This window comes from Ochotona princeps, chromosome 11, assembly GCF_030435755.1.
Source record: "Ochotona princeps isolate mOchPri1 chromosome 11, mOchPri1.hap1, whole genome shotgun sequence".
NCBI classification, from domain to species: domain Eukaryota; kingdom Metazoa; phylum Chordata; class Mammalia; order Lagomorpha; family Ochotonidae; genus Ochotona; species Ochotona princeps.
In genome coordinates this window covers 45,251,900-45,263,549 of record NC_080842.1, presented here as the reverse complement: position 1 = coordinate 45,263,549, position 11,650 = coordinate 45,251,900, and the positions used below count along the sequence as shown (strand labels likewise).

The 11,650-nt window shown below is 35.1% G+C and overlaps 1 protein-coding gene across 1 annotated transcript in view; it reads right to left on the bottom strand.

The window, feature by feature from the left end:
• Positions 1-951: 951 nt before the first annotated feature.
• The window catches only part of GABRA2 (gamma-aminobutyric acid type A receptor subunit alpha2), a 104,987-nt gene continuing 94,288 nt past the window's right edge, over positions 952-11,650 (bottom strand). Inside the window, exon 9 of the mRNA XM_004579125.4 lies at positions 952-2,922. Coding sequence (XP_004579182.1) covers positions 2,626-2,922 — 297 coding nt within the window. The 3' untranslated portion in view covers positions 952-2,625. The remainder of the gene's footprint in view (positions 2,923-11,650) is intronic.

Here is an 11,650-nt window from a genome sequence, read left to right as displayed (position 1 = left end):
TTGTGGAACATCCTTCCTGTTGTCAGTGAAAACATAAGGCTCATTTTGATGAGCTTTAACAGAATAGCAGAATGATGGACTTATGACTGAAGAACTATACTATTGTAACAACACAGGGAAATCGGTGTGAGGGGGAGGGAATTTGGGGAGAGGGTAAGGGAAATCCTAGAGCCTATGGAATTGCATCAAAAAATAAAACTAAAAATAAATTAAATACAACTTTAAAAGATGAGTGTAAAAATTACCCTAAAAGTTGAGAAATAATAAGTTTTGATCTACCTTATTGGAAAATCTAAGCTGTCAGTGATCAAATAAAATCTTCACGGTGAAATTATAATAACTGATCCAACTGTTTCAAAGAATAGCAATCTTAACCATAAGATGACAAATATGCCATAAACACTCCTAAAACTGATGCCATGAGTGTAGCTGCAGCCCTGTGCCCCAGGTACAGATGAGTTTTTCCATTGAACTACAGACACATTTATTTACAAACATTTTTACACATGTACATATTTATAATTGTGTAATTGTAGTTAGACATTATGCAGGAGATGGCTTTACAAGGAGAAAATCCTTAAAGTTTTATGAATGCCTGTCATACAGGGCATTGCTAGTGCTGGCCTGCTTTCAACCATATTCCCTCATAGTATCCAGCACTTCCATCAGCAGAGGAGCAATGCTACATGTCAAACTCCATGAAAAAAGGATATCTGTCATTTCACTGAATGGAAAAAATGCAGTTTTTAAAACTACTGAGATGACAAAGAAGGTGCTGTTGCAAGGAAATGAAAGAAACACATTTATCAGCTCATGTAACAATTTCACAGAATTGTATTTAATCAAGGATTTCAGGTTTTATCTCGTGAGGGAATGTTCAATGTCAAGGCTGCCTTTACAGCAAATTCTGGTAAGGAAAAAAAAAAGATGCATTTGTGACCCTTGTAATAATGCAATCATGCACAGTGCATAATCTAATCACATAAAAACAAAGAAAATGAAATCAAAGAAAAAGCCTAAAGGAGGGAAAGAAAAAGCAACTTTTGTTGAGACTTTGCTAATTTCCATTTTTTATTGATTTTATGAACAAACCTATTTATGCACTACACTCAAATACTTTACAAAACTGCAGAAAATGCCACTATTTGACTACTTATGTTTCTACAAAAACATCACCAGAAAGGTGCATCTATTAGTAAAAGTCAACTAATAACTGCTAATGCACATGTCAATCAAAAGTGTTTTAGGTTTGCCAAAAACTTTGAATCTAGCATAATACACAATTGTTAATGTTTATTACCATACTCTGGGGCCTAAAGTGTATTTTTAGATATTAAAAGAAAATGAATTTATTAATTAATCATTTATATTATATAAACTTGAGAAGTGTGATTTCTAATCTGTATGTGTGTTCACGTTTGTGCATGAGATAATCCACAATCTGTCAGTGATGCTTTAAAGTTGCAGTTTAAAAATGTTAAACGCTTACCAAAACCACTTCTAGTATACAAAGCTGTTGTAAATCTGAGTCAGCGAAATTTAAAGTTGCAATTTACAAAGGCAGATTTACATGAATTCTTATCTGAAAGAGCTGGCTTTCAAGACAGAAAAGTGTGCCAACGCACTGCCCTTTCCTTTAGAATTAGTGGCTCCTGAGTCCTGATGAAAAGAAGCCTTAAGGCAGAATTTGCAGTAAACAGGAAAGAGGAGAATCATGTAAGTGCTCAACTGAAGCTGGGGACACCTATGGATTCTCATCAATGGGAGTTTTTGGCACAATTTTCTAATCCATTACGAACGTTGCTCCACAGCAGCCACACCTGTCCAGTCTCCAGCACCAAGAAAATTTAGCTGATCAATTTCAATACAACACATACCTGGAAGGAGTAAGACACATTTATTGTATGTATATTTTTAAATTTCAGGTAATTTCCAATGATTGAAATAAGATTTCATTTAATACTTTCAAATAAAATCTGAAGCTAAAAATGTAATGATCATGACACTCCAAAAGTCACTGTATCATAGGCATAGTTAACATCTGGTCAGGGAGACTCATGTAAGTACTGGAACTTGTCATGCTGTAATATGTACATGGCTATAGACACTATACACAATAATTAAAAGCTGCTTTAAGAACTCTAGCTTTCCTTGTTATATGTGCCAAGCATCCAATTTGACTAGCAGGGATTTGAAGCACTCATGATGGGAATTCATGTCATGAAGAGAGACTCCGCTATTTAGGACAACTCATCACTGAATGATGTTATGTCCCACCATAATTCAGTAACACAAGAAGACACTTCTATTTAAGACCTAAATCAAAAGTGTCCTTAAAGGATGACACAGAAACTGCATTCTTTAACACAGAGTAGGAAATGAAGTTCATCTTAAGGTTAAGTCTCTTTGAAAGGCAATGGCTCTTTTGGTATGGGGTGCTTTCTGCTCATGGTTCCATGAGTTAACAAATGCGTATCTCCATTAAAGGTCTACAGGTAAGCTCTACCAGTATATACAGACTATACATGTTGGTTTCATAAATTAGCAGTTATTAGTCAAACTGTTTACAGTCAAACAAACCGAATTTAATGCAGCTGTACATCCCAACACAACGTACATCTAGAATCAAGGACTAACTCCTAATACAGGTTCTCTGTTTAAATATGTGGCCCAATAAACTAAATTAAATGTACCAAACAAAACCGGGAAAACTATTCTAGACATTCTGTCAATTTTGCTGACACTGTTGAAGGTTTTCTTGGCTTCCGCTGGCTTGTTTTCCGGCTTCTTGTTGGGTTCGGGCGTGGTTGCGCTCTTGGAGATTGTGGAGAGAACCGGGTCTTTTGAGAGGTTCGGGGCGTAATTGGCCACTGCCACGGCATAAGCATTGTTCTGTATCATGACAGAGGCTTTCTCTTTTTTCTATTGAAAAATACAAAAACGAACAGAGTGTGGGTTGAGCCTGATTCTTAACATTTTCTAAACTCCAATTCAAATTCTGAAGGAAAATATCTTGATACCAAAAAGAAACCTATGGAAATAAATCTATAAAATCTAGAGATATTTAGAGTGAGGAAATCCCCAGCATAAAATCAAGATTACCATTTCCTCAGAGAATTATTTTTTTGCTATTTTCATAGAAAATAAGCAATGGAAAATGTTCTACTTCATAATACAACATTGGTTTCCACTATTAAAAGTCACTCAGATATCTGCTGACTGAATCAGTGAATGAAGCAGTGAAATGAATATATATATAAATGAGTATATATATACATATATATATATATTTTAACAAGAGGAATTGTCCTCTATAGTGAAAGAGCCCAGATTTCCAATTTGATAAAGTTCACGTATATTCACTCAGTATATAGTCTATATATTACAGTGTCTGCTTTACTCAAAGAGTAAAATATAGTAACTTTATGCAGATAATATAGTAATCTTATGCAGGTAGCAGTGGAAAAAACATTTAAAAAGGAAAATCATAGGAAGGAAGTAAAATAAAATACAAACTCTTGAATTTTTGCCTAGGTCACCCTCATATTGTTTTACTTCCAGTTGAGTAATCACCAGCTCTTCTGGGTTACTATTACCTTCTGTCTGCAACATACAGTATTCCTTTGTACTCTTCTACTCTTTCAGCTTGGCCTGATAAATCTTATCATAGATACACTATAACCCCAGGAATCCCCTTAAGACTTGCGTTGGATCATGTCACTCCAATCCATAAATCTCTTAAATGCTCTTCAAGGACCTTAGGATAAAGTATCATTTTTACTTACTGTGTACTGATTCTTCCAAAATGACTTTAGTTTTCAAAATTCAGGCTGCCTTTGATGCCTTTGGCTGTACTACTCCCATAGCCTAGAAATCCTTATTCTTACCCTGTTATTCACATGACCAATTAATTTCCTCTCATTTTTATATGAGTTTAAATGTGAAATGCAAATGGTTTCTATAAAAAGTTCCTGGTACAGAATTTCAGGTATCATTTATTTTAATTAGGAGTTCTCAAAATAGATAAAATAACAAAAGAACTCCAAAAGTTATGGGAGATCTAACTCCTGTATTGCCCATCCATCCTTTTTTTTTTTCTTTGAGTTCTGCCCACTCCTCTTTCCTTTGTTGATAAGAGATTATTCCAGAGCTAGTTTTTATTTAACAGGAGCAATGAAGCACTAACACATGTAACTAAAAAACCTGTAACAAAGCTCCTTGTCCTATTGATGCATGTAGTCCACCTGTTACAAATGCAGAATGGTAGTAGGATGTGTCAGGGTGCAGGATAACCTGAGGTGGCATCTTTGACAATCCTTACAACTGGATAGGAAATAATTTCCAAGATTCATCTAGGTTATAAATAAATGGAAATGAAATCATAAATGTTGATTAAAGAGATTTTGTGACTTGACTATTTTCCTGTCTACTAAATGGGCTGAATGAATACTACTTAGATGTATCTGGCTCTCATACCTCTACTTTAAATAATACTGCAACATTTTCAGTCTGAAAAAGCTGGTCAAAACTCAGGAATAACTTTTTTTCCCAAAAAAAGCTTATGTTAGTAGGTTATTTTCCCCAAGAATTCTTTAACCCATATAATGTATAATATACAGCCTTTACATTATTTTAATTATATCTAAACATCATTTAAAGTGGCATAAAAGCACATTTAGTAGGGAATCTGGGCCGAGGGAAAGTTCCTTTACCTCTCCCTGCTTCAGTTTCTACTTTAAATAAAGTAAAATAATATACCACACCAATCTGGAACTGTTGTGATAAACAAATGCACCAGGGTTAGTCTAACCAATAGAAATACAGCGATCTCTGCTGGTGGAACGCAATGACAATCAATTATTACAAACTAGACAATGATTGCTGGCATATAAAATGCATAGGTAATATAACTTAGTATGTGTTTGGAATAAAAAGGGATATGTCTTATATGGGAATGCACAAGAAAGATTTTTACGAAAGTGGGACATATACATTGGAATAGAAATTAAAATAAAACATTCTTTGACACACAAAAATTTACAGTTTTCCAGGCTCCTCCCTGCCGACCCCAATATCGAGGCACTGAAATACTCTTCAACTGCCCAGATAATCACAGGTAATTAAAATGTGCTTAAAACTGTAGACCAGAGTAACTAAATCAGTCAGAAGAGACAGTCCAGCCAATGACCAGTCAGAGTGGACATGTTTACAAATATCCAGCACAGCCCTATCGGCATGAACTAAACAAGTGTCAGCCACACATATTTGTGAACTGCATGTTTTGTTTAACCTTAACACTGCATTGCATAAAGGCGATGTTAAAAAATAATTCCAATATATGTTGCTGATATTTATCACCTTATCTATGAAGGGAAAAACTACTCTTTTTTTTTTCTTATTTTTCCAAGTATGGCTTCAATTTCTGAGTGTTACTGGCAGTGGAAAACACACCAAAAAAATTTTTTTAAAAAAAGAGGGAAAATAAATACAAACTCAGAAGCAGGCCTAGCACTTAAGGTGTTGCTTTTGGCTGCAAAATTCTGCCTTGCAGTTTCGCAAAGGGCCAATTTAAAGCAACATGTACCACACACACAAGTACTGTACTTAATCAAGGTCCCAGTGCTTGGCACCTGAACTGCTTATGAATTCTCTGAATGAGAACAGGATATTCTCAGGGTACTACATCTTCCCAAATCCCCACCATAGGAGCACAATGTATTTTGGCTAAGATTTTTACAATGTCTAGCTTCAAATGAGAAAATAACTCCCATCGGTGCATTTGAAAATAATTACCCAAATCTGCAGCAAAAAATGAAGTTTTTCTTCATTAAAAAATATATACACAGGAAAACCACTAATGAATTAATAACTGACTCACAATTCTTCTGTCTTCAAAAACCTCTCTCTTCAAATGATCAAGTAGTTACAGCATTAAACCTATGCATAATGAACTATTACCAAGAGATATTATCTCATCCTAGTCACTATTAATGACTATGTAAAAGAACAGGATTGAAACAAATTGTATTTTAGAGACCTCTTTGAATATCAAAAAGGCTTTACATTAGCCCAGACCACCAGCAAGTTGAATTCTTTGGCCACATGACTTGGACCCTGCTAGACTTGATTTTACTTTAATTAATGGACCCTTTGACTTACATTTAGACCTTTGAAAAGAAACAGCTCATTGAAACCTACTGCATAACTCTTCGAAGCAGTACTCACCATGAACGAAACTGTAATGCCAATGCCCATGACCTTTTACGATTTTGGTTTCTTTTGAAAACTAGAAAAATTCTGGCAGTTCTTATTGCCTAATTTTCTATACTTTAATTTAGTTCTGTATTTATACTTTAAAGCACTAAGGACACCTCATATCAATTGAAGAATAAGGTCACACGTTTCCAAAAATATGTATAAGTACAGGCTAAATGTCTGAAGTTTCAAAAAAAATGTAGAGCACTAAAAATTAAAATCCAAGTCAACTGACTGGAGAATTGAAGAAATGCAGAAAAAGTCACAATTATTTTCTATTCATTTTAGGCAATCCTGTGAGGCATAATACCTAGACAGGGGTAATTGCTACAGTGACATTTCATGATTCTTAACTACCATCATTTCAATGGACTTGTACAGACACAAAACATCGAGAAATGCACTCAGTTTAAATTTATACTCACTTTCTCTGCAAACTATACACTGCCTATAATTTTTTCATCTATTAGTAATACTACCATTGAGGAAGAAAGTCCTAATTAACTCTAAGAGTTGTTCCCAAGTCAGATGTATTTTACTTTGTTCCCATCACCAGGGTTACACTGACTCAGATCAAAATCACAGCTATGAAGATACTATTTCTTGTTGCCTACATTAAGAAGCACTTGTTGGTTCTTCCAAGGCCATATGTTGTTTTCCTCTGTAAGAACACCCATAGGTATTCTTTTCAATTTCCTTTTCCTCTTTCAATGAACTCTAAGCTTTTGGAAAACACAAGCTGTACTGGACAGCTTCTAGCACAGTTGCTGGAGCACAGCATACTCAAAAAGAACTTTACCCAATGATAAATGAATGCCAGGTACAAAACATAATTGTATACAGATAAAATAAAAAGTTTAAAGTGAGACATTTTATGTAAGGCATACTTTGCTAGATTGGTAGAAACACAATCCCATAAATAATTCTATAATGCTGTTATCCAATCATGTTGAAAGTCCTTAGTAACACAATCTACAGGTGTGGAAGACTGAGGACTAATAAAATAAGCTCAAGTAATAAACAATGACTATATATTGAAGTTATTTCACTTGTGACTGACAGACAAAAGTTTGAAGACTGGACTTATGTGAGTTAGAAACAAAACCAATAAGTTACATATTTTTATGTACTACCTGGGATGGATAAGTAAGCTATTACACATTAAAGTTTGCTGACAGCTATATTGACACTTAGTTGAAATAGAGGAGGAATATACTCATATCAGTTTATTTTCTATTTTATAAATGATATTTTACAGGATCTGGAATATTTTGTTACCACAAGTGTCTGGTTATATATTGTAAAGTGTGAAATCTAAAAAAAATTTGAAGTATCTTACACCATTGTGGCAGTTCAGTATTAACTTCCTTTGAGAGGGAGAGAAAATAAAATTGCTTGTAATCTGAACAAATGCCCTAGCTAAAATAAAGATACCTATTAGTGAAGTGAGCTAGCATATCAATGAAAATCACAATCGCATGGTTTCAGAATCGGAACTAACCTCAGAGATGATCCCTTACAGAAAAAAAGAGGTTCTTACAGAAAATATTGAAACCATAACATGTTGCCTTTTTACAGTGACTATGGCTACTAAAAAGCCCATTACTTGTAAAACAACAACATGCTCCCTGGTCAGAAAATGCTACTGTTAGCTGTCTCAAAACCATCCTGACTGAGAAAAGAGATACTTACAGAATATTGTTGGAAGGTTAAACAGTCCATCCACTTCTCTAAGTACGCTAAAGTCTTTCCTTGGATTAAACTGGGCCATGAGATAGCTATGTACTTGGACCATATTAGATTAGCTCCTTGAAGAATTGCCTTCACTGAGTTGTATGTTAGTGTAATGACTTCAGCTTTTATTGAAGGGGACTACAAGAAACATCAATATGAAATTCATTACAGCATTTATTGGGAAAAATCTGACATCACTTGTTACAGTATCAGTTTTCCCTAACAGAAAAATTCACAGGATGTTTTGTTTTTTTAAAAAATGATTTCAACATAAGGAAAACATTTTCTCTCTCATGTTTCCATTTTCTGTATAAAAAAACAATTTTATTCCCTTTTGTGCTGCTTTGCTCAGCAAGATATTCAGAATGCGGATCTCAACTATTATAGCTTTGGACTACAGCTAGTGTGCTGGCCCAGTAGTGGACATGGTTGAGTCTCTTCTACTGATTTTCTACTTTAAATCCCATTTTACCTATTTGTAAATAAATGCATGCATTTTCTTGATAAACTACTTGAAATTCTTTTGAAACAAGACAGGATGTTAAAATCCAAATCAATGAAAAATATAATTAAAAATAAAATACTTCCCATAAATTGAATAGAGTGACGCACAAAGCACAGATACGTTCCCTAAACACACGGATTAACATGTTACAATGCTTGGGGTTGAAATAATTTATGGCCTGGTATCTGCCATGTTTTCCTTAGCATATTTAAATGCATAGACTCAAGATTCAGATGAAAACAATCTCAAAACTTAAAGTAAATATCTTGTAAAACATAGCCCAGTCAGCTCTGTGCCAGATGCTGTGCAACATAAAAGAAGCTACAATGATTAATGATACAAAAATATTCTCTTGCATATTGTAACCTGGTGTTAGAAAAATACACTTGCAATTAAATTCTAAGTCACTGAGCTAATATTAAAGAGATTTTTGTCATGTTCTATGGGAACACACATTGTGAGACTGTCAGTCTAGAAAGCTTTGAGGTTAAGTACAATCAGACAATTGTTAAAGATTAAGTAAGAGTTCACTAAGTAATCAAAGAAGATATTTTATAAGAATGGTCAGTATAACCAACATCATAGAAACATAAAGAAACATGAATGTTTGGGGAAATGATGGTGACTTCTAATGGTAAGAGAAGAAAACAATACAATCGTGCCATTTGGGTCTATCTTTGGACTTGGATCCTTCATTTACTGCATGTGTAATCCAGACCAAATAACTTCCTTTGATAATTTATACCTAAAACAGAGATGTGTTCAGGAACATAGAAGCAATTGCATAATAAATAATAGAAAATATCTTACTGCCCATCCTGTAAGCAAGTTTATGAGAAAAGTACATATACATCATATTAATTTATTTAGAGTTAAGTGATCCAATTTATATTTTAGAATGATAATACTGGGGGTTTGCTGCTTGGCATACAGGTTACAAGTCCTGCATCCAACATCTGCTCACCTGGGTTTGAAATCTAGCTCTGATTTCTATCTTCACTTTCCTGCCAACACAGACTCCAGGAAACAGCAGTAGTGTCTCAAATAATTGGATTCCCTCCACCCATATGGGAAAACCATGAATGAGTTCCCAGTTCCTGGTTTTGACCCCAACCCAGATCTGGCCATTGGGAAAAGGTGGGAAGTCAACCAGCAGGTAGAACCTTGATATTTCTATCTCTCAGAACAATAAGATACATTTTGAGAAAGAATAAATACAACTCTGATAGTACTGTAAGAGACAGATTAAAATAAGGCATCATTACAGATGGGAAACCACGAATAAACTATAAAATAAGAAGAAATGGTGAAGACATGGTTTAAGGTTTTCAGGAAGGAAAATGGGTAAGATTTTAAAAGTAGCTTTATACTGAAAAATACTCGCAAGAAACAAGCCTGTGCAATAGATTGTACTACTGACTAGAGGACTGATTAGGCCTGGACAGAGGAACGCTTGTAATCTGTTTGCTTGTCTGTTTCTCTTCTCCATTCTTGTTAAAGATTTGTAGATTGAGATACTCAGGTTGATCTCAAAAGTTAAGAAAAGTGTAGGGTATAGTTGTCAATTATAACCCTAGGCAGAAAGAAAAAGCCATAGGTGGTCACTTTCGTATAGTAATACCTCATTCATCCATACCATACTTGCTAAGTACCTAATTCACATGAGAAACTGTGCAAAGAGCCAGTGATAAATGGTTTATAACAAGGATGGTGAGATGCAGATCAGTGAGAGTGGAGACACACATGTACAATACAACCTGAGGTAAGGGCTCTGAGGCCCAGGCGCAGCACCAGAGGCACACCTGAAATCATGAGGGAGTTTCCAGTCCTCAGAAAGTTCCTGATGACTGTGTATTTGTACCGAGCAGGAGCACGATAATCTGAATGGGACTGTCAAAGGGCGACGAGTGTGCTTAGTGTGGCAGACATTCCTACACATATTGCACTCTGAAACCCAAAAATTGAGAATCACACAGCAAATTGAGAAACAAAAGAAACAGTATCAAAGAACGCTGGAATGATTCTTTAAGGAACAGATGCAAGGGAGGCTGGATTCACTCTGAACTCTGGCAGAGAATCCCAAAGCTTAGAATGAATAGTGGCAGCTGCCAGGATGTGGAGCAGAGAAGCTGAATTTCCAAGGCCAGTTTTCCGAAGCAAAAAGGAGACAAAGAGTTGTTGATTTTAGTCTGGTGTGGGTTTCTGCAGTCTAAAAGCAGAAATGTTCCTGGAAATCCTTTGAGAAAAATGGAAAATTATTATCTGTTTCTTGAAATAGAGATTATTGCTGACCCTTGGTTACAGGGAAAACAGATTTTAATAAGTAGAGAGTTGAAAGTGCAACCGATAGTGCAGAATTCAAAGAGCGCAAGAGAACTGGAAACAGGTGATCTAAAACAGTTTAATGACTAAAACTTGTTGGGTTTGTTTGTTTGTTTTTAGATGATGTTGCAGGAAAGCTTATTTTGCAGTTGCACTCAAAGAGATTGATACAAGGTAAGCTGTAAGGGTATCTCTCTCCTTTCCTTCGTCCTGTTTATATGTAGTAAGCAGGGTCCTGACTGTCTCTCCTACCCCTGTTTAGGTAGGAACTTTTATGCCTCTCTCTGGCTCTTATCTGTCACGAGTAAACAAACCTTTCCTTTCAGGAACTCCTGTTTCAGTGTGATTATTGAGCAACTCCCCAGGAAAACATGCCTAATTGTGTAGGGTAATAAAATGATAACACTATAAACAATACTTTAGAAAAGTCTGAATGGGAAACAAAGGAGAGAATAAGGTACAGACATAGGATTGGGAAAATTTGGCTTTTACCATTATGGTAAATTAGACATGAGCATCTTCTTAAGCTGAAACAAAGGAGTGGTTAAAAAAGTAAACATATGCATTTGAAGGAACAAGAAAAGGATAACGAATGGGAAGACATTTGAAAAACAACCAGAAATGAAACCTAGTTAATTAATTATTCTAGTGAAAGGATTAGTATTCAGCAAATCAAGGAATACAGAATGAGAAAGAAACTTCCAGAATTTGGGAGTGGCATAGATATGTTTGAATATGAAATAGCAAATAAATCTGGAGACAGCTTACCTGACCCTGGACTATACTTTTAGAAGGTTTTGTTGTTTTACTTTACAACAGGCTGACAAGGGCATG